At 41.6% G+C, this 23,698-nt stretch overlaps 1 protein-coding gene across 6 annotated transcripts; it reads left to right on the top strand.

The window, feature by feature from the left end:
• Positions 1 to 5,110: 5,110 nt before the first annotated feature.
• On the top strand, positions 5,111 to 23,376 carry ccdc50a (coiled-coil domain containing 50a). 6 transcript variants are annotated; one of them, XM_019880181.1, is made up of 12 exons: positions 5,113 to 5,426; positions 9,103 to 9,165; positions 11,499 to 11,628; positions 14,275 to 14,368; positions 15,431 to 15,521; positions 16,797 to 17,660; positions 18,306 to 18,454; positions 19,060 to 19,104; positions 19,533 to 19,688; positions 20,076 to 20,158; positions 20,269 to 20,378; positions 21,180 to 23,376. In XM_019880181.1, the coding sequence occupies exons 1-12, from the start codon at positions 5,372 to 5,374 to the stop codon at positions 21,197 to 21,199; spliced, it is 1,860 nt and encodes a 619-aa protein (XP_019735740.1). In that variant the 5' UTR covers positions 5,113 to 5,371; the 3' UTR covers positions 21,200 to 23,376. The 6 variants fall into 6 exon arrangements, with proteins under 6 accessions (XP_019735742.1, XP_019735740.1, XP_019735741.1 ...); XM_019880182.1 differs by lacking the exon at positions 21,180 to 23,376 and adding an exon at positions 21,063 to 21,173 and having other exon boundaries at positions 16,797 to 17,651; XM_019880180.1 differs by lacking the exon at positions 21,180 to 23,376 and adding an exon at positions 21,063 to 21,173.
• The last annotated feature ends 322 nt before the right edge of the window (positions 23,377 to 23,698 follow it).

Genomic DNA, 23,698 nt, shown 5'->3' with positions numbered 1-23,698 from the left:
AAACTTCACAATTTTTAATACTGGGTCATTTTAACAATGAACCCCAAATTTGAAGAGGCACTCTTTTTGCTTGACAAGCAATATGACCAACCCTTATTTCAATTCTTAACTGATTTGGGAGTAGAAATCATCTGGTTCAACGGCCATTCATTGCAACATGGCATTCATTTTGTTACCAAATATGGATCCTTGTCTTAAAATACATATATCAAAATGCATTACTGTTTTTAAAATGTTAATGCCGCGATTATGATGGGGAAAATAGTTCATTTACAAGTAGACATAATGTACAGCGTTCTAGAGATATCTGCTCAAAGTTTGTGTCGCATGCCTTTGCTGAGCTCTCCACTGTTCGCTATAGTGTGTGGGATTCAGGTCTTTTCACAGCAGCTCTCCCATTATTCTGGCTAAGCCCGGTGACTCAGCTATGTCCTGCCCGTCTAAAACCTCATTGCACATGAATTCACCTGTCACTGCGGAGGCTGCACTACATTTCAGATCCCTTTTACTCAAACACCGAGCTCCAGTGTTTCCAAAAGCTTGACCCTGTTTCATATTTCAGGAAGCTCTAAGTCCTAAAATGCTCATTCAAATATTAAAGTCTCATTTTTGTTGGCAGAAATCGCTAAAATCATACAAAAGGCACCTTGACGTTGACATTTTATTTTTAAAGAACAATCTAATTACATTACAATGCTTTCTGGTCATTTATTGTACAAAAATGTTATGCTCCGTTCTGCCACAAGAGAGCAACATGAAGACACACAATAGCGGGAGGCAAATCATAACCTTGGTGAATTTGTCTTGGTGAAGCATCTTCTGTGTGTAGCGGATGACGTACACGTTATAGTTTTACACAGGCAGTCGCTTGATGAGAGCAACTGGAAGCGACGAATTCTTGATGGTGCGGATTAATGATGGTCTCTTTTGCTGAAATGAACCGTGTTCACATGAGTGGTGTTGTGGGTTCTTAAGGCTTTGCTGGACTTTGCAGCAAGATTTCACATTGGTCCTCATCCGCCTGGAGTCTCATCTCACACACAGTACTTCCAGAAACAAGCTGCAGACAAAAGAGGATTTGTGATCATTTGCGGCGCATGGCCTCAACCTGAAATGAAACCGAGAAGCATGCACACAAACGAATTAGAGAGATCATAAAGGTGACCTACGTTCACCCCTCTTCCTTGTTATTGGTTTGTCTACTAAATTGGCTGCGATTTCCTTCTCCAGTTCCAGATCGTCCCTCAGTGCCTCCAACTTAAAGAAGAGATGTTTATTAGACCGGTAACACTATTCGAATTGAAGGACTGCAGCACATTTAGCTTTGAATGTGTCTGGTCTAATTATGCTTGCTAATTAAATATGCATTTGGAAAAACCTTACCTCTTCCAAATCAGCTAATTTATCAACCAGTTCAAGACCTGTCAGTAGAAGAAAAAGTCTGATTAACATCCCGCTGTTTAATTTCCTCCGCTGATTGACGAATGTCTCACCTGGAGTGTCATTCTTTTCAAGAGGAACTAAGCTTTTATGCAGAAGCAGTGATAAAATTTTGCTCTGGATATCTATGCCGTCTTTTGGATTCAAAACCCGGTTATCTGCACAGATGAAAAAATAAAACAAGAAAAACATGGAAAGGGAATGAGCCAATCATCATCTGACTTATTGCATTTAAAGTTGGATTTCAAACTCCAGATATGGAAATTCAATTAACGTACCTGCATTAAATAAGTTCCTTCCTTGCACATCTATCACACCCTGCAGTAGTAACAAACCCAGGAGTCCCAAGATGTAGTTGACAACTCTCACCCTATCCATGACACTAAATGTATGGTCCCAGACGCGGTGCTGTATGAACTCCTCAAGCCGGCGATTCTCTTCCTTGGGTCCATCCCTTCAATATATGTATCGTTTCCGAGAAAGTAGGCGGAGCCAGTCAGCCACTTGCGTATTAAATCAATAACATGTCACTGTTTGTGTCGTCAGTAGTCAACCCTTTCACTGGCACGACATTGCAGCTTGACGGAAAAATGACGTTATAGGCAAGGCCAGTAAGTCTATATCACTGTGACACCAGCGAATCAAGCATAGAGAGGAAGTCATCAATCTGCTTGATAGTTATGAGAGAACTGAATCACATTTTTTGGCAACTGCGAGTCTTTTTCTTTTATATTAATTAATTCCTTAAGTAGCTTCATAGGATTGTGTCGGTACGAGGAGGCAGGTCTAAGTAAATTGATTCTTTCCCCAAGTCCATTACAGCAAGAGATGAGCTCTACAGTCTTGGCTGCAGGACTCATTTTGGAGGTGAGGGGGGCATTTATCACAGCAGCCGAGCCAACTAACCAGCACCTCACTATATCACTACACTTTGTGCGTCAATGAAGCACTGCCAAAGGAGCAGGTATCGTGCGGGCGTGGTGTTAAGGAAATGAGCTGGCAGGCATCGGATGAATTTGGCTGGTCAAGATATCATAAAAGTTCCTGCATGCCTTCACACTTCAGGCAAGGGACTGTTGACGTCTTGCATCTCCCGTCCAAGCACCATTTTTGCAAATCGATCACTTAAATTATTTGGCGACTGAATTTAAACGGAGCACAGGGGACGAGAGTCTGGGAATGAAGAGTGAAGTGACGTTGAGCTAAATTATCGGTCAGAGATGGCTCTCTGGGAATTGAATTTCCTAAGTTTGAGCCATAAAACAAAGTTTCAGTTGTCATGAACCAAAGACACTGTCGTCTGACCTATCCATTTTCTCTGAATTATCTAATTTGGAGTTTCAGGGGAGCTAATGCGGTATATATTCTAGAACACAGATGTCAAAGTCAAGGCCTGGGGGCCAGATATGGCCCCCCCACATCATTTTATGTGGCCCGCGGGAGCAAATCATGTGTGTCAACTATCATGATTCTTGCTGAAATCTGTACCGAAATGTCAAATTGTCATGGGTAATAAATAACGTTGAGATCTTGCACCGGCCCTCCAAGGGAAGCCGTAACTCCAAAGTGGCCTGCGACAAAAAATGAGTTTGACACCCCTGCTCTAGACTGATACATTTAAATACTGCTAGCATAGTCCTTTCGCGTGTCAGTCATTATGGTCATTGTTGAGATCGATGGTGGTCTTCAGAGGTGGTCTTAAGACCACTTTAACGAGTCTCGTTCTTACCTCAGATTTAGACATAGAGAAGTCAGGACTTGTTCTCAAGACCAAAACAAGGGCTGCTCTGGATATAATAAATATTCCAGTATTACCTAAATAGTAAATACTTTGATGCCAACCATAGATATTAACATGACCCTCGATCATAGACGTTTAAAAAATGGTTTGAGTAAGAGATGTTTTGTGTATTTTCCACAATTAACCGTTGCCAGGTTTCTTAATCACATGTTCAAATAGGATCAAGAATTCTAGATTAAATTTAAAGCATATTTTTTGCCATGGTGAAATTGGCTCATTTTGAGGCTGGATTTGTCTCAAAGCAGCTAACAACTTTGTGCTAAAAATAGTGCCATATCCCACAATCTCAAACAGTCGACCATAGTGGGAAGCAATTTCACCTTTTCATTGCGAACACCGGCACGCTGGTAAGCGTAAATTATCACAATTATTTTACACGACTAGAAGTTTTGATTTGACAATCTATAGAATCTATTGGAGAAGTGGCATGGTGGTTGTTCGCGACGTACACACACATGGACAATCCTGGAATTACTATGTCCTTCCTTGTGCCCATGATCAAAAGAGTGCTGAGTTAGTCCGGTGTCTTGCCGTCTTAATTTACGGGTGCAAACTCCACTCGAATTTTGAACATAACTCCACCCAAGTGCTGCCTAGGGGATGGTGAAGGTTTGAGAGGAAGCACAGATCCTCCCTCCAGCAGTTCAGCTCAGCGCGGATCTCTGGCTCGTTAAAAATACTCGGCACCGCGTTGGTTTTTAATGTCACCTGTGTGGCATGTCCCATCTCAAACTATGAACTACTCCTCATCCCTCGAATGATCACTGCACACACCTGCCTGTCTGCTTATCCTTGTGCACACCAGGGGACTGGCTGATGTAGCTTACTACTAGTATGTTACATCAAGTTACTGATTCTGAAGGCCCTGGTCAGATTACAGTGATTACATACCAGAACATATTATGAAATCGGGACAAAGAATAACCTCCACATGCAGGTAATGGAAGGAGTGCAGTTAAGAGAAAGGCTTCAAAATTAAGAAAATGGGAAGAACATTATACAAATACTAGAATAAATTGCTCTAATAATTACTGAGTGTCTTTAGTAGTGATAACAGTTCAGAGAAAACTGTGCAGCAATGCAGCCGCCATTCCGGTTTTAATCAAATGAATGAGCTCTGAAAAAGGTTGTAGTCATGTTGGCCTTGCACAATTATGTCAACATAAAAATAATTCCGACCACAGCATAATTAAAAATAGACACGATCTGGAGAAGTACCCCTAATGGTTTTTATTGATTGTCTTGTAAATGGCGCGCTCACGGCGAAGCATTATTACTATTACAACTGATGGGCTGTTGGACACTTTAAAGAAACGTAATGGCTGACACTAGAGGGAGTCGTGCTATTAGCATTGCGGTCCCTGATTCACCGAGCTGTCGTGGAGTGTAAAATTGTTCAGTGTTGTGTAAACACGAGCTTTTCACACTGTGAAAAGCTAGTGTGTCCGGTTGTATATATGTTTACATTCTCGATTCAGGCGCAAACACCAGTCCGTAAAATACTATTGATGTGGATCATATGGCTCGACCGGGAAGATGTGTTCCCTTCCAAACCGTGGTGCGTCTGCAGCTGCTGCAGGCAGTCAACTGAGAGTGTTTCGTCAAGTGAAAGAGTGTTTCGTCGATACGTAATGAGGGCTACGACGGAAGTAAAAACACTCCTCTTCAAAATAAAATAAAATAAAAAAATTAAAATAGATGTATTCACCTGCTGGTAAAATCTTTGTTTTACAATCACGTCGTAAGCAACGACGAGTTTAGAATTGATGTACTTTTAGAGGATTAGAAAGTCAAATCTTAACCAGTGTTTAATACGACAGAAAAAAACATCGTTACTTTATTTCGACATGTGAAACCAGAAACCGTGTTCAATTTAGGCGTGAGACAAGAACGAGATGCTTGTCAAACCGTGACACGCTAGCTGGGGCATGATTTGCTACCATTGAGAACGAGAGAGGAAAAAAAGTGAGAGAGCGAGAGGGTGGCCACCGAAACCAATCAGGGACCGTCCAGCACCAACCATCCGTCGCGTTTATGAGTAAAGGCGATCAATTAGCCGGTCGTCGGTTGACCGTTTGAAAAAAAAAAAACGCCAATTTACGCTCACATCGGCTCTCGATTGGGGACAACATGGCTGAGTGTAACGTTAGCATCGACCAGGACAAACTGCCTGGAGTGAAAGAGGGTAACGTCCATATAACACACTTTGTTTACTTGTCGCGTCTAAACATGGATAGACAGGTACCACAGCCGATGCTAATGCTAAAAGTTAGCAAACACAGGTGTTTCGTACTGCGGTAGTTTCTACGTGTAGCATATATAGCTAGCAGATGCTATCACGTCTGTCTTAAATCTGAGCTCTTTTGAGTCTTTTTGGATTATGGGAAGTACTTGTCAAGTAAGATGTATGGAAGGGTTAATGTTTTTGAGCTGTGGAAAAGAGTGTGTCAATTCTTAGTCGAATTGATTTACATGATGCCCTTCTTATCGGACTTTTTTTTAAAAGACGATCCCATTGATATAAGTATCATTTCTCCTCTGTCAAACGTTAAAGTTATGACTCTTTAAACCGGTGAAAATGCACCAATTTATGGCCAACGGGTGTCGAGATTTGAGGTCTGACTATTTGTGTTGAATACTAGTTTCACACTTTCTGAAACGTATTGATCTTTATTCGTTTTTCAGCTAGACTTGCATCATTGGAAAGCTTCTTAAACATAGAAACGGGCATATGTGATATAAGATGCACACTTGTAATTGATTAGTTCATTAATTCCAGTTACTACGTGAATCGAGAGGTAAATCTCAAGATAACAAAAGTCATAATTTGAAAACTACAGTGAATATTACATTGAACTTTAACACAGAAGTTGAAAGCCTCCTCTTAGTAAAGTATAATGTACAATGTAATGTGAATGTAGTAATGTACTGCAAATAAGGCAGAAATAATGTCCGTTATTGCTGTACATAATTTTTATAATGGGTGTCATGCCTCGAAAAAAAGTAAGCCTCAATAATGAGTAGCCACACCATAAATACTGAATTTATATAAGTACCAGTATATAATGTGTTATTGTTGGTTTAAGGTTTTATTGAAACAAAATGCTTTTCATTTGAAGTTAAGACAGTAGAAGAATTAAAGCTAAATCCTTTACCTCTGACAGTGTACTTGACAAACGGTTGTATTGCCTGGCGCCTTTCTAAGAGTTTTGAAAATGCAGCCCTGCCCACTGGCCTCATTCCTTGTCTCACCTGACTGCAAAGGTGATATACACTGGTGGGGTGTTGTGTCAGGATGGGAGGTAGTATGCTAATCTGGAATGTTGCGGATGTGTAAAGCGGCAGCTGCACACTTGGATGCTTGTTATTCTGGTCACTGAGACAAGCTTGGTTAGTCTGCAGAGGGACATTGACAAAATCAACAGGGAAAGGGATCTGTTTCGCTGTTAATGTGGTTTAGAAAGCTTCAGGACATCCACACAAATCTACAGTTGTCTTCTCTGATTTGTAATCCCTATGTTAAATGACAGAAGCAAGCCTATTTTATGCACTAGGCCAGGAACTCTTGCTCAACTAGAGATGTGCTCTTGGTTTACTCGGATTTATCAGCTAAATTGCAGAGTGGGTTTCCTGGTTAAGAAGATTAGGCATATGGTAGGAACATGTTAATGAAATCCCACCATGCTTGTTGAGTCACTAGGGGCTTTGGTTTTCCAGGCATCTGTTCAGTCTTCCACGAGAACTGTGGTGCAAATTTTGTTGTCGATATGTTGAATATGTCAGGGTTTCATTTCAAAAGACCACTGTTCTACTAGTACACCAATATGGCATCAATACTATTTTATTTTTCATTTTTCTGAGTAAAATAGAACCTCCAGGGTTGAACAAAATCAGCGATGTTCCTGTACCACTTAATTTTTTGCATTCCAAAACATTTTTTTCTAATATGAAATAATGAGAGAATAACTGCTACAATCATTGAACCAACCTCTCTGTGAGAAACGTGGGTTTCGGGCTAGATGGTTACGGAACATTAAAATGGTGCTGTCAAGGTGCACTTGAGCTCATACCCCCAGCTCACGATGTACAGTCCTGTTTGCATACCACTTTCATATGTGACATCGTTCCTTGCATGCCTGCATCTGTGTTGTATGATTCTGTATTGTGGTGAGCAACACAATGTACAGTCGTGTTGAAGGTGAATTTCCCCTTGAGGTATTATAGTCAGTCTGTCAAATAAATTGAAGTTAAAAAAAAGACTACACAGGGGTACTTGGTTTGCAATGGTCCAGACGTGCAGTTTCAAGGTTGCGAATGGTGTGCAATGAAATAGTTTGCCCAGCTGAGTCAGTATCACTGACTGCATGGATTTGACCATCTTAAATTTGGTGATGTCACACGTGATGAAGCTGGATGAAGGCATATTTTCCCTCCATATTTTTTTTTTTTACTTTTGTGGTACCACTATGTTTGTATGGCTCTATGCCATTAAACATCTTCGTTTTGCCTGCTCAACATAAACTATATTCATATCCTTGGAATAGCTTTGTCTGTGAGTGATATCAGAGTGGTGCTTTTTTTTTTTTTGAAAGACTGCTGAACTTGAGAACGCCATCCTTTTTTAAAGGCAAAACTCCTGTTGTAAACTGGGTGGATGTTTCCACAGTAAACACCACCAGTAAAAACACACATTTTGTAGCCTGACATGAAAACTGAGCTATTACTGTTTTTAGGTGCAACAGCGTTGTTCTAAGTGTATTTTTGTCAAAGAGAGAAGCCACAGAGAGGAAACCACACTGTTACTTTTTTAATCTTCAGATACAAATGGGTAAAAAGTTAGCTTGATAGTAGTTATTTTTTATAAATATGTAGCTTTCCTTCAGTGTGAATGAGCAAGTGTACAGATAATTTAAAAAAGGGATGCCCACTCTTTCTTCTACAGTAGACCTCCGCTATTCACAGAGAGGAGCAACTGGGCTGCCCTGTGAGGAGCAAAAATCAATTGAAATGCATTGGGGAGGGTATATTTTCAATCCCCCCAAATTCTTCAAAAAGACTTGAGCTGATAAACAGTCAATATGTTTTTCCATTAAAAATTGGGGGCAAATGGGAAAAAAACAAAAAGAAACATACTATATAAAACATTGAAAATGTTAGTCAGTAGTATCCAATTTCTAATGTTAGTAAGTATGACGAATACTGTCAGTTAAGTGGACAAATTGTCAATGTGAGTATAGCATGATTATTCTTGCGGAAATTATACCGTTTTGTAGGTACACTCGACCCTTGCATACTCACAGTTTGGCAACCAGGGATTTGCATATTCATGATTTTTTTAATGGCTGTCAATTATACGCAGATTTTCACTTTTCACACGCGATAGCAGCTGGGCTGGCCTGCGACTGACTGTATGCGAATGTAAACATTGGGTGGAGGTGGACAGAAGTTCACAGGAATGTACATCTGAAGAAGTCTTTTGACCAAACCCCGTGTGAAAATGCACATACCGTGAGACTTCCTGCAAAATCGTGAGGCTTAATGCAATACCGCAAGCTTTTCGACAGTCTTGCAGTAATTATCACGCCAGTGAATTTGAATTTAGTGGTTCTATTCTCTGTCCCTTTTATGTTTTAGTGTCCTGTTTTTTTAATGAAAGGCAAAAGAAAAGGAACAGAACAGCACACTTATCCGTCACCAACAGTGGCATTTGAACGTCATAAAATAATGTTGAGTGCCTGAAATAATGAACTTTACCATGGCTGACATCTATTATCGATTAGCAACACAGCTGTGCGGAGAACAGGAGCATATTATGGTATAACAATATTGTACATGCTTGTCTAACGTAATTTTTCTCCTAGTTTGCAGAGACTTTGCTGTGTTGGAAGACCACTGCCTTGCCTACAACCTCCAGGAACAAGAGAGTAAGCACCTTTTTTTTTTTTCCTCATTCTTTTTCCTGGTTGCCGATGAGAACAAAATTCCTGCACTCCCTGTCAGACACGTCGTCACTGGTGACTGTTTTTTACGAGCCGCACAGCAGCGATCCTGCGCTACCCTGTTTTTTCTTTGCAAAACAATGAGTGACTTACTACAAACAAAGCTTTTGCTCAAGATATCGTGTCAAGCCAAACCGGGTAAACTCAGTAAGCCTCGGTTGTTGTGGGAAGCCATGCAGTCAATTGTGCGAGTATTCAAGTTTGTGGGGATTGCGTTCTTTCATGACTGTTGTAGCTGAAAATGCAACTCCTTGAACCAAATATGTGTGTTCACCCATTTGAAAATAATGTCTGTACCCTGGCTTTAAACTGCAGGACCCAATTTGCCCATCATTCGTCATCCATCAGCCACCTGGGTACTCATCCGTCATTGTCAGTCCGTCATTTTTTTTTTTCCCAAACCAAACAAAACTGTCATTGTCAGTCGGTCAGTCTGTCATTTTATTCTCGCCGCACCTCCGTCATCGCTTCTGTTGGTAAATTTCACCAGTCTGACAGTCCGTCAGTTAATCCATCAGCCCCCCCACCACCCCAAAAAGAAAAATGGCATAGTCCAACACATGAAAAATCCAATGTGATTAAAATGGTAGATGGAGCTTACTATCTATCACATGCATCTACATCGTCGAGTGCCTGCCCAAACACACACATAACTGACATACATTTCATATACATTAACTTTCCTACTGAAGTACTATTGTGCAGCTATTTGTGTGTGGCCCCCCATCCTCCACTGATGATCAACCCTATTGAGAACCTATTGACGAATCCTGAATCAAAATGTCTTTGAGGGTAGGATGCTGTAGTAAAAGATCCATGAGGTTGGGAGGTAGTTGCACAACCAAACGGCAGATCTGGAGTCTATTCTGACATTCAAGCACAAGCTGTCCAAAACCCCACAAGTTCAATGGATACAAGAATTGTGAAATTGCTATTCAACAAAACCTATAGAAAGCATGGTTTAATAGTTTATCCTTGGCTTATATTGATGAAAGCATCTCACAGACATCTGAAGAAATCTGGGAAAAGATTTAAATTTTGAAAATTAAGGTGAGGGGCCCTTCCTCATTTAAAACTTTGGTTAGGGCCATGTTCACCTAACACTGTTGTAGATGTTAACATTCAGCCTCGACCAAACGAACCGTGCTATCAGAACAATCATATTCGAGTTTGTTCTCACCAAGCATGTGGGAACACAGCCGGAGTTAAAAAAAAATCCCTTGAAGCCAGAACGCCAAATGTCACGCAGCAGTTTTGTTTGAGCGTTGAAAAATTTTGCTTTGAGAATGGCCTGCCCTTGTTGCCATTAACCCATTTTAAGGTTCGTGATCTGTGACCAGGACTCATCTGAACCTTTCTGATCTTTTGAGCCTGAATCCATCACCTCACCTTTTGAACACACACGTTTCTTCCAACATGTCATGTCAACATAACAGAAATTCAACATAAGTCATTATTTTCAATGCAGTCATTTCATTGGAACCACTCATGTGTGTCTCTCTCTGTGCACATGTCCCTTTTGTCATTGGAAGGTGTCCTTGCTGTCAGCCATAACAATTCCAGTGTGCAGTCTCCCACACCGATACCTCACAGATTTGGGTAGTCGTCTTTTGAATGATGCAACACCCGATCAAGGACTTGGATTTGTTGTAGATATTGAGTAATAGACTCCTTGACTCCGTTTTCAAATATTTCATGTATCATGTGACATAAACAATTGATCATTGTCCGGAGGAAGTCGAAAAAAAATAAGACCAATATCTGATGGCTGTTTCCTCAATTTTCAACAGCAGTGACTCATCGTGCTCCTTGTTTAACCTCTGCAGCCCGCGAGCAGCAATGTTATGTAGCCTCGCACTAGTCAATTGCCAGACGTAATTTGAGCCTGTACACAAGAAAGCTGGCTTGAAGATTGATAGTCAGCCAAAACGGATCTCAATGAACGAGTGAGTGATGCTGTCCACGCTTACCGAGCGCCACTAGTGCGTCAGGCAGCAAGAGTGATCTTCATTTATCGCCACAAAGTGCATTCCGCTAACCTTGGAATGGCACTGTCACCACAAACATTCATTTCTCATTTGTCTTTTGAGTTCATCATCAGAGGATGACAAGTTCGCGTCCTTGCTGTTTGTCTTGTTTTTAACAGGCAATCCAAACAATACAACAACTTGGGAATCAGCAAATGTCATTTACCATTTGTTGTGTAAAGACGCTGCTTTTTCCCAGCAGAGTAGCGCAACCTGTTATTTGTGTTACAGTTGAGAGCCACTTGGCATCCAATGTCCACAAGAGCCGGCTGGTGCAGCAGGACCTGCAGGTGGCCAAGAAGCTACAGGAGGAGGAGGATGAGATCGCCAAGGTCGTGATCAAGAAGCAGCATGTTGCCATGTGGGTGTCTCATATGCACTGACACATTTGGCTTTTTTTATATGAAAACCAGGACCACCATTTACCAACCTGACATTCTTTGATAGCCTACATGCGTCGCTTGCAATGTGATAACGCTAACCTAGTTTTGGAAAACATATTTTAGCTTAATTATGACTAATACATCCAAATACATGCCGTTCATAACTTCAACAGTAGCATTTAATTAACCGTGCAGCCCTTGTAGTGTGTAACACAGGAAAATACAGAGGGACTTCGCAGTTCGATGCTGCATCAACTCTTTATCCCCCAGCAAATAACATCGAGGGGTTTAGTTTGTGTCAAGTCTAAAGTTTCACCCTCTTAAAAATTGACTAAATGCACATAAAATGCTTGAGTCACATTTTAAATCCTATGTGTCATACAAATCTAAACTGTACACCCGAGTATTATAAAAGTCATCAGTTTATAACGCCAGATATGAATTGAAGACACCTGCATGACATTCAGTAAAATAAGGCTGGAACCAGGAAGTTTGTTTTCACAGCACTACTGTCACCTTGTGCTGGTTTACAGGTATTGCTAGAAATATGTGTGAGTACTATATGTAACATGAGAACCAACTTGAGCTTTGTGGTTGTGTTGTGTAATTTTGACACATAATTGACGTTAAATTACAGTACCGGTAAGTTCACGTAGTTCTGTGGCTATCATGATGTTTCCTCCATCATTGGCACCCTTCTGGGGTGGCCTCGGAAAAACAAAAAACAAAATAAGAATCAGAGAGCTTTTCAAAAGCTAGAGGCTTAACTTACTGCCTTAAATTTGTTGGCTTTGCACATGATGATGGTTTGAACTCTTGTTTGACTCATTTAAGCAGTCAGTCAACAACACATTTGACTCACATGCTTGCTGCATGTGATGAGTGGGTGTGAAATGTGTGGCAGTCCATTGCGGGTTCCACTTGGTGTGTCTTCAGTTCAGATTTTTGCAGCAGTGCCCCACCTAGTGTTCCAATGTCAATACAGACACTTTGATGACCCAGTGTGACATTTGGCCTATTTCCATTTAGCACTGCTCCACCTAGTAGAAGTAAAAATCACTCTCTGTGCTGTGCATTTTAATGGGACGAAATGGCTGAGTCATAGTTCAGTGCTGTCACAAACAACACGTCCTCCCTCGTGAGTAGAAGAGAAGCATGACTGTCTGTCTAGTCCTTCTGGCCTCGTTGGTGCTGGGCTCTGGCACTGGGATAAGCGTTCAGTCTCAACAGGTACAATGTGCCTGCTGCTTCTGCCGAAAGCAGTAGCATGCATTTTATTGATCCCCAAAATATCCAGTTGCATTAATAACATTTGCAGTAGTCAAAAAGGTTGTTGAAGATAGATTTGTAAAAAACATGTTTTTTACGTGTGTGTGTATGTGTGTGTATATGTGTGTGTCTGTGTGTGTGTGTGATGCCACAATCCAAAGAAATTCAAGAAGAAATTAGAAAAAAAATTTTTGAAAACTATCAGTCTGGAAAAGGTTACGTCGCTATTTCCAAGACTCTAGGACTTCAGCAAATTACCGTCAGAGCCATTATCCACAAATGGTTAAAACTGGGAACAGTGACAAATATTCCCAGGAGTGGTCAACCAGCTACAATTACTCTGAGTGTGATGACGACTCAACCAGGAGGTTGCAAAAGTACCCAGAAGAATACCCAAAGAACTCGAGACCTCTCCGGCCTCAGTCAACACTAGTGGTCAGTGTTCATGACTCTACCATAAGAAAGACACTGGCCAAAAATGGCATCCACGGGAGAGTTCCCAGGTGAAAACCACCGCTGTTCAAAAAGAACACAAAGGCCCATATCACATTTGCCAAAAGACATCTTGATGATCCTCAAGACTTTTAGAAAAACATTCTGTGGACTGATGAGTCAAATATTGATCTTTTTGGAAGATGCGCAGCCCGTTACGTCTGGGATAAAAGTGGCACAGCATTTGATAAAAAGAACATTATGCCAACAGTGAAGCATGGTGGTGGCAGTGTGATGTTCTGTGGCTGCTTTGCTACATCAGGACAACTTGCTGTGATTGATGGGACAATGAATTCTGCTGACTACCAGAAAATCCTGAAGGGGAACATCCGACAATAAGTTTGCATCCTGAAAATTGTGCTCTCTTGGATCATGTGGCAGGACAACGATCCGAAACAGACCAGGAAGTCCACCTCTGAATGGCTAAAAAAAAAAAAAAACAACATAACATTCAACCCCCCCCCCCCCACACACACACACACACACACAAAATGGCAGATTTTTGCAGCCTTTCCTCTCTGTTCAACAAATACTAAAGGACAAACAAACAATTATATATATTTTAATTATTTGACAAAGATCCAAATCAACATTTTAAGAACAAAATCATTTGTCAGGCCCTAGTAGCCACATAATTTTGAGGGGGAAAAAGGTGTTGAGGAGTTCTTTTGTGTAAGACAGTTGAATCACCATTAATGTTTATAAGCGTCTTTCCTTTGAAATGAGGGTTGGTAAATGTCAGTCCGCTGCATCCTGCATTCAAACTGCTGAGCAAGATGAATGACTTAGTTTAGGAGCCAATTGTCTTAATTGTTTCCCCCCTCCCCATACACTCACACACATCAATTCACGCAACACTCCAGAGAGCGCCACGATAACGAGATTGCCCATGAGATTCAGGATCAACTGGTTCGACAGGCTGAGCAACAACGACTGCAGCAGGAGGAGAAGGATGCGGTAAGAAGGTGCACCCATGCACACACCCTTATACACTCACACACACTCACGTTATTATGCCTTGACTGCCTCGCCTGTTTATTTAAAAAAAAAAAAAGGAATTCCTCCATATCATCCCTTGAGACTGCTCAAGTTTGAAAAACCATTGAGCTGCCCTAAAAATCTGACCTCAGATGTAATTGCATTTTCCAAGATTTGCAAATTAAAGGGTCCGAGACAGAAAGTAAATAAAAAAGAAAATGACAAAAATTTGATGAAAGAAAAACAAAAAAGAGCACATTACATATGAATAGTGACCTCAGTCTTTCTGGTGTGTAAACCAAATGCGTCTCCAAAATGACTCGAATGCTCAGAAGTGATGGTGTCACAACGTAATTTCCACTGAAGTAAATATACTCCAGAGTGTAGGGGCTCATCCTTTTATCATCTCATATCTGCAGAGTAGTGATGCGGGAGGAGGTAGAAATATTTGGGGGAAATGAGATGAGGCTTTTTGATGTCCTCGTTTCATGGAGACCTCTGGAGATGACGTCACTTCATTGGCGTGCGTAATAACTGAAGCATCTGTAGTGCTGAATTATGACTATCACCACAAATGTACATTTTATGCTTCATGTGTCAAGTGGGATTAAATTGAAGTCGTATATAATGTCAGTGCTGTTACTCAGAACATTGGAGATTCACGGACAATTGTCAATCTCCCTCGCAAGCACTCTTCCCCACTCGTGCAGTATGTGTATTGGGCTTTTGATGACTTGACGTCCGACCTGGCTTTTCAGACAGAGGTCGCATTACAAAAAAAAATGGTATCTGATTTACAACGACATATGAAAGTGACCCAGGTCAGATTTGGAAAAATATGTCATTAAAAAAAATGATGCAGGTCCCGTGGGCAAAAAATAAAAACCCGATTTGAGTCTCGTTTGGCAGCAGTCTGACCATAGCCTAAAATTCAATTATATAAACAACTAAAAACAGTACCATTCATTTGCATTTGCGCTTACCGCACACAAATGTCACAATGTATCTTTATCTTTGTCTTTGTTGCACATGTGTTTGCAGGCTATTGCTCGTAAGCTGCATGAGAAAGAGATGAAAGAGGAAAGACGACGACAGAAACACCAGGATGAAGAGTATTATGAGGATCCAGTAGGTGAGGCGAACACTGCTGCTTTGTTTTCCCAGTATCCGTCAGTGCACTTTATTATTGTCGGTTAATCACTCAGCTCTTTTGAGTTAGAGCCGCACCTGAAATAGAAAGTGGAGGGTTTAATTTGCAGCAACCGACTTGCATGGCAGATGTGAGCCGCCAAGTGGTGAACCTCGTGTTATTCTTGTTGGTCATGGTTACCATCGAGCCTCGCCTAAAACCAAAAAGGCTATTTTTAATCATGTCCAACGTGACTAATCTTCTGTTGAGTGCAACATGAATGAAAGGACAATTTATAACCGTTGGAACGTATCATCTGCAGTTGATGTTTTACCCTTGGGAAGAATAGTAACTGCTTGCTTGGTAAAAAGGGGAGAGGGGAAGAAAGAAGCGAAGCATACACACTTCTTTGGCCCACACTCAGGAACGTTATATCGGCATTTTTTTTTTTTTTTTTTTTTTAATAGTTAGCAATGTCCTGTTTCTCAACCTAACAAAAAATGGTGCTGAGACAGTTTTGACCTCTGCACTTTTAATGTGCTTCACCACTCTGATCTTATTCATGCTCTTCTTATTCAATCACATATCACCATTGTGGGGCATGCAACCTCCAGTATGTAATATATCATACAGCATGGTATTGCGGTCTACTCAGTCATTTCAAAGTTATTAGTTATACTGTATTGCAATATTACTGTCCCTGAATTGTTGTATGATACAGTATTCAAGTCAACATTTTTGGCGTTAGTGATCGGGCTAATCTCTATCCCGTGCGTATAGCAGGGTTTTACCATATTGTCTTACTTTTTGGGGTTACTTTCACCCGAACAACCAAGTATGACAACATAAGTATACCGGTAACTGCTTTTTCATAGCTTTATGGATAAAGATAGTCAGTTACAAAAAATCCACTGCTTACTTGGAGAGACTGTATTTTGATTAAATAATCTTAATAATAGCTGTTTTTATAAGGTACATACTGCATTTGCTTATTGCAGTCTAGCATCATGTCTCTCCCCGATTCATATTTGCTCCTTTTTAAGCCATTCGGTGCAGTTTTTGTGAGCATGTTTCCACTCATCTCTTAATATTTTATGTTACTAACCACAGTCAAGTTGTTTCTGCCTTGGCAGGTGTGGCCTCTAATTTACTAACTACTTAAGGTCATTTGTTGTGTTTTGTTTTTACTTATCACATTTCCACGCTCCCTTGAACCATCATTTGTTTCACTGTCGCCATCTTCCAAACGTATGTCCTTCCTTCATCTGTCCCGCTCAGCTGCGAGACAGCCTCTTGACCTGGACAAGCCCACGCGCCACACGTCTAGCTCCCCAGGGCCCTATGATGTGCATCCTCCAGTGAGCATCCAACGTGATCATTCGCCAGTTTCGAATTCAATAGAACCCGTGAGGAACAGGCACTCAAAACAGGATCCAGCAGTACTGAACAGCCGTTCCAGGTACCCCGAGCATTTACTGGTGGCAGAGGGTGGCCGGGGGAGACATGCAGATCCGTATTCAGATCATCTGCAGTCCCCCAAAGGCAGGCGTGGGGACAGTTACCCCGATTATGAACCTGCAGAATCAAGGAGAGCACGTGACATGGGAGAGGACCCCGATAGAGCAGTGAGAAGGAAAGAGAGGCCAGCCCATTCTCCACTGAGTGCCAAGGAAAGAGACAAGGGCTGGGAGAAAGAGAGGGACAGGAGACATGATAGAGACGTTCTCAGGGACGTCGAGCATGACTATCATTTGAGGAAACATCAAAGGTCGGACAGGGAACAGGACATGAGGACGGCTAGAGGAGGAAGAGAGAGGGAGCGCCTCAGAGATCGCACACACAGTGAGGACAGGCCTGAAGTGAGAGACAAGCAGACGCACAAAGGCAAGGACGGACAACGAGCAAGGGCCAAGAGCAGGGAAAGAGCGCATGACGATGATTTCATTGAACCAAGGGGGGATAGGGTATCCCGGGAGGAGGAAGAGGATGAAGCCGAGAGGGCGAGGAGGGCGAGGGGCCGCCAGCGGGTTCAATCCGGCCCCGACGATGTGTTTGAAGAGTACAGGAACAACCGAGGGAGAGGTGACAGCAGAGAGTTGTGGGAACCTTCTGGCAAGCGTACGCCCTCCAGTGATGAGACAGGTATCACCCCGAGCCCCCGTCTGGGTCCTCTTGGGGTTTGCTTTGATGTGCTGCGGTTGCTTGTTGTTTTGGCAATCTCAGGTGGTGGGGTCTCGAATGAACACACTCATTCTGTTTGTGATTTGATGGCTTGAAATGATTCTACTCGCTGTTTTCTGCTGTGGTCTTCTCTCCCTTTTGCTGTGATCGTTTTAACATTGCTGAGATTTAAGTGTGTGAGGCTAAGTTTGTGGAGCAATATTGCCATAATTCTCGAGTAGGAGTGCAAGACTGTGGTTTGCTAAAAGGACCCCAGGGCTGCTCAGCAACTCGCCTGTTTTGTTTCATCACAAAAATGGTCCAAAGTATTAAATGCTGAGTATGAGCACACAGCCGTGCTGCCCATAAAGGTACCTTCGTAGCTTCATAGTCTGCAATTATCAAGGAAGAAAATTAGTCTTGCCCTCTTCCCCCACTTCCATAATTCTTTTGTATGTGGAAGTGATTGTATTTTGTTTGATCAGCTACTTTTGGTTTAATCAACTACTGACATTTTCCACCACTGCCTGGTATCTAAAACCATCAATCAATTGAGTGCCAGCTATCATTAGTTAAAGCTAGTACTGCCCTGTTTTAATCAGTAATATTGTATGTTCACTGACACAGGTCGAATTGTGCACAAAGGGAGTGGAGAATTTGTAGAAGGGGAGTACGGACTCGACGAGGCCACAAGGGACTTGACCAAGTTGGATCTGCGCGAGCAGGAACTTAAGGACTTGGAGGTGGCAAGGAGAATGCACGAGGAGGAAGTCAAGGTGAATATTTGAATAAGTACAGTGTGTATGTGCAAGTACAGAGCAGCCACATCATTGTGACTATACTTGTGGGTGTAGTTTGTGTCAGTGGAGAACTGCACTGCGTCATACTGAGAGCACTTTCCAATACAAATTGGACATGTTATCTCGAATATCTGTATATTGTGCAAGTGGTCATAATGTTATGACCGATCACTGTATACATAAATAAACGTCGCTTGCACATTGTAAGTGCACCACACCATCAGAGTGGAGAAGGATTCATTCCCATTAAACTGCCAATCAATGCAGAAGGATCCTAAAACTGTCTCCTGTGCGACTTGCGACATTCATGATAAACGACGACATCAGCAGCCAACGATTCAGTGTTTGAGAGGTTTTACTACCATTTCTCCTACCGTATTTATTTAGATCATACTATCACACAGTTTGGAGGTAGAATTTAACCCTCTGTGTGCATGCATGACTTTAGCACTAGTTTAAACAGTTTACCCATTTTGAATATTTAAAACTATATTTTGCTATCTAGGCGTGTGTGTGTGCGCGCGCGCGCACGTGCGCGTATATATACACTCCATGTTTGTTTTTGTTTTTATGTGTTTCAGGCAAGCAAGAGCCATGTGCGAGCAGCCCAAGTTGCACAGGATGAGGTGCGTGGGTGTGAATCTTTTTCTGCTATCGTCTTTTGATGTCCTTTACTATTGCTTCACATGTGTTATCACATAAAATGATGAATCACATCTCCCTGTTCCCTCATATTTTTTTATTATTGTAGTTAATTTTGTGATAGGTTTCTTTGAGTTAAAATAGTATAAAAATTGAGGATGCAACACCTGGAAGCAAGTCTTTTTATGTCGTCAATGTCCAAACCTATAGCCAAATTTGGTCAGTTCATGAAATTTTATTTGTTCACAAATTTCGACAAGACAGTCCCCACATGGGTCTGTTGTTTTTGACAAATTAATGACCAACATAGATTGTTGAGAAAAGCTTATCTCTGAACAAAGAGATTTTGTTTTCCTGAGAAATGGTGGGTTTGGTTCGCGATATGCTATTGATGCTGACTTAACTGTGGCAGGAGATTGCCCGGCTGCTAATGGAACAAGAGAAGAGGGAGTACAGAAAGCATCGAGAACGGGAGAAAGAGCGGGAGAGGGACCGCCATGAAAAGGAACGAGAAAGGGAGAGGGAGCGCGTGGCGATGGAAAAGAGGCGACCAGAGGGGGACTACAGGGTACCTTCCAAGTGATTTGTTGTTGTAATTCTGATCTTGGTTGTCTAACTTCTAGGGGAGACATATCAGAAATTACAGTACGATCAATATAGTCGCAGGAAGGTGTCCCAGCTGACTTGATGCGAGATGTTTCATACATGCTGGATTGGTCGAGATTCGAACCCAGAACCTCAGAACTGTCGGGGGGGAAAAAGTGCCAACAACCAGTGCACCATGATGGCCAGCCTAGAACCATAGAACCAGATATTATTTATCAATGAACACTTTTGTGACAGTTCCAATTGAAATGAAGCATTAGGTTTGCAAAGGCAATTTGTTGAATCGTATTAGATTGTGTAGGTTTGGTCCTGGCTATTGAGTGTATTTGATTTCTTTGCTGGTTTCCAGCCAAATTCCGAGGATGTTGTCCGATCCCGATCCAGAGATGAGCATGACCCCCAGAGGCACAGGAGTCACCACAAACCTTCCCGGTAACGACACACTTTTCAAATCAGTCAGGAAGACTAAATGTCGTCATTTTATATTTGGGTGTTATTTGTCATCTTCTTATTGACATTGACTGTCATTGTTGCCACCCCAGGCCACCTCATCCTCGCACCCACGAGTACGAGAATGTGAACCCTGGTTATGGCTACAGTGACCACGCTGACCCCCAACGGGCGCCCACCAGACCTGAAGCCGCTTACAAAGGTATTTTTCCCCCCTCCCGTTTAACTCTCACAATACAGTGGAATTTCCACATTCAAACAAAACATCGTCATATTAATCTCACAAGACTTCAGATCAATGAAAAATTAAAGGATTCATTCCTGTTATGAGATCATTCCTGTTACTTAATGTAACGGAACAATGACAATCAAGTAGGAAATGAATAAATGAAACCTTAGCTACATAGGTGGTACATTGCTGGCCCGTCTTACGATACGCTGGCAACCATTTTATGATGTACCCCGCCTGTTGCCCAAAGACACCTGGGTGGGCTCCAGCACACCCGTGACCCTCGTGAGGTTAAGCAGCTCAGATAATGGATGGATGGAAGTATGGACTGCCTTTAACCTGTCACTATCAAAAAGTCCCCCCCAATTGTAGTTCTGTATAAGATACAGAAGGTCCTCAATTTATGACAGAATTCCATTCCGATGGCCTTGAAGTAACTCGAAATCGACTGAATAGTAAAGTCCAATGAAAAACACTTAAATATGTGAAACAATCAAATGAAAAACAGTAAGGCCGGTGGAAATTAGGTGTGCGGCCATAAGAAACTTTTCAAAATAGTTGCAAAATAGGAATAAATTGTAGCGCTGGAATTGTGTAACCTTTGAGGGTTGACACTACTCACGTTAATCAAACTGCTCTTGACTCGCACGCATTAAGAGCAAGAAAGCAGCCAGGAGAAATGATGCCAGCTGTAATCAAGGAAAAACGATCTCTGGAAAAACTCCCGTTCCAGTTGTTTGAGCCTTCTGATGGATGTGTCGTCTCCTTCTACAGGTGCCTATTACAAGCGGTGACTCAGGCTCCAGACAGACGGTGTCAGTCCTCCTCTGTCTTTGTCTCATCCCTTATTTATCCTTTTGTCTTCAACCATTCACACCCTGCTGACCAAAAGCCTTTGGACAATCTCATGAGTTGGTAACGGATTTTTTAATTTTTTTTTTTTTTTTTTTAAATCAGCAATTATCTCCCCATACCCATCAGAAGAAAAGAATGTGCTGGAACCTCACTCATCTTTTTGTCACTTTTTTAATTTAATTTTTTTAATATGTCTGTAAATTTAGAATCTCATACTTGACATCAAGCCCTAAAAGCAGCCTCGCCTCATGTAGTCACTCCCAAAGTTCCTGGTGGTCAATACGCGTTCACTGCGATGTCATCACAAGGGATCCAGGCCTTCGACCTGTGCTGCTCATTGGCCTACATTCCTTGACATCTTACTTTGATGTGCCTGCTCAGTCCGACGTGGCCTCAACACTTGGCAGCTTCTTATTCCACCTTAAAATCTGTTGTCGGGGTGCCATGCAACAAAGATGCAAACGACTTTTTTTTTTCTTAATCGAGATGCTGGCAGTTGGCCTTTCAGTCATCCACCAACCTTAAATTTGCCGCACTGCAGAGGCGCAGACTGTAAGGATGTCATTGGCACTGAACCCCCCCCCCCCCCCACACACACACACACACAAAAAAAAAACCCTGACTTTACATTGATAGTGACCAGAGGATGTTCTGAGTGACTCAGTATTCTATTTGCATGCTTACTGAACGTTTTAAAGGTCTTACATGCCTTTCAGCGCCACGTAAAACAAATGGGAGTGGGGAACTTTGGCTGGCAGGCATTCAACAGCCTGCCTTCGGGTCTAAAAATTGATCCAACCTGACAAGAACTGTTACAAAACCCCAAATTTTATGAAATATAACATGCATATGTATATTAAGCATCGTGATGTAGTAGTACGTCTGTCGTGTTGGGTGAATAACAACTAAATTGTTTGTAGGTGTGAAAGTGAGTGCGAATGGTTGGTTGTCTCCATACGTGCCCTGTGATTGACTGGTGACCAGTCCAGGGTGTACCCAACATCATGCCCGAAGTGAGCCCACCAATTTTAGGAGAATGACAAGTATACAACACTATTTGATTTTTGGATCACATTTGCTTTCATAAATCGTGTCTTGCCGCTCAAAGGCTTTATAAGCTGGCCTCTGATAAGAAGTACGTTCCCCGCCCCACCCATTTGTAAACTCTGATCCTGCTCAACAATAACTCATACGTGCCATATTATTATTTTGGGCTGAAAAGAACTGCATGCACTTATTTTGTGCTCTGGTGAGATTGAATACATGGTTATAAAATGTTTTTCGTATGTGTAAATATTTTTTTTGTCATCATGTGCTACCAGTTTGGCGAAGAATGGGAACAAAAACACAATTTCTCATCTGATATTTATGTCCGGTTAAAAAGGGAAATATTTGATTTTAATGTCATTTTGCTGGTCTTTCTTCTGATTAGGGTTCCGTTGTTTTTCCGATGAAATAGAAGCACACTTGGAACGAGGGGAATTAATTCAAACAAAAAAACACATCAGTTCTGAAAGGGACATTTTTCAGTGTTTTTGCTGCTCCATGTTCTGTTCTGTTTTCATATTGAAGAAGTACAGCATGTAGTGACAAAAAAATAAAAATCCTTCATTTCTTTGTTTATGAAATATATCAGCCTCCCCATTGTATCTCTAACTTTGTCATGTATGAGTCGGTGGCGTTCATTCGCAGTATGTGCGCAGTTGCTATTCTCAGAATGGGAAATGTGTGCCATATTTGTCATTTTCCAAGCTCTTGTAAACGAAAGAGTGGGCCGACAAAATGTAGTGGTTGATGAGAGCTCCACCTAGTGGACTTGTTGAATATGAGCGCTGTTGATCTCAGCAAATAGGGAATGGGACTCATGTTCAAAACTGCTCAGGATGTATGTTTCGTGGTCCGTGTTGTGTACCGTTATTGATTAATGTCCAACATTGAACAGTTTAATTTTCTCCTTTGTTGTTTTTCACAGGGCTTATATGCAATCACCTCTTATCAACATGTGCTGGAACATGCTGTAAATGTTTTTTTTTTTTTTAATTTTAATTTACATGGCAATGAAACTTTCTTTTACTTATTGCACCTCAAATTGTAATAAAGCAGCTTTCAGAGTCAATAACTTCTTTTAGTTTTCATGCCAGCGCTTCTCTTAACCACAATGATGACACTTTAAACCTGTATTCCAGGGGTTAGTTTCATTCTAACATTTTCTTTCGATCGAAGGAAATATGCATGGCAAATAGAAATGTAAATGACACATTTGTATTTCGAGCCGAATTCCGTGTCCTTTACATTGTTTGATGTTTCCACGGTGTTGTCTGCGCTGCTCCTAGTCGACGCAAAATGAAAGGGAAACCAGTTGGTGGGAATAACCTGTTTTTAACTCCATGCACACCTTCAGCTGTGTGCATAAGCAAATATTAACTGCAGTTCTACCA

The sequence above is a fragment of the Hippocampus comes genome, unplaced genomic scaffold (assembly GCF_001891065.2).
Source record: "Hippocampus comes isolate QL1 unplaced genomic scaffold, H_comes_QL1_v1.1 scaffold151, whole genome shotgun sequence".
NCBI lineage: Eukaryota > Metazoa > Chordata > Actinopteri > Syngnathiformes > Syngnathidae > Hippocampus > Hippocampus comes.
Note: the sequence above shows the minus strand (reverse complement) of the source record. Positions and strands in the feature narration are given on the sequence as shown.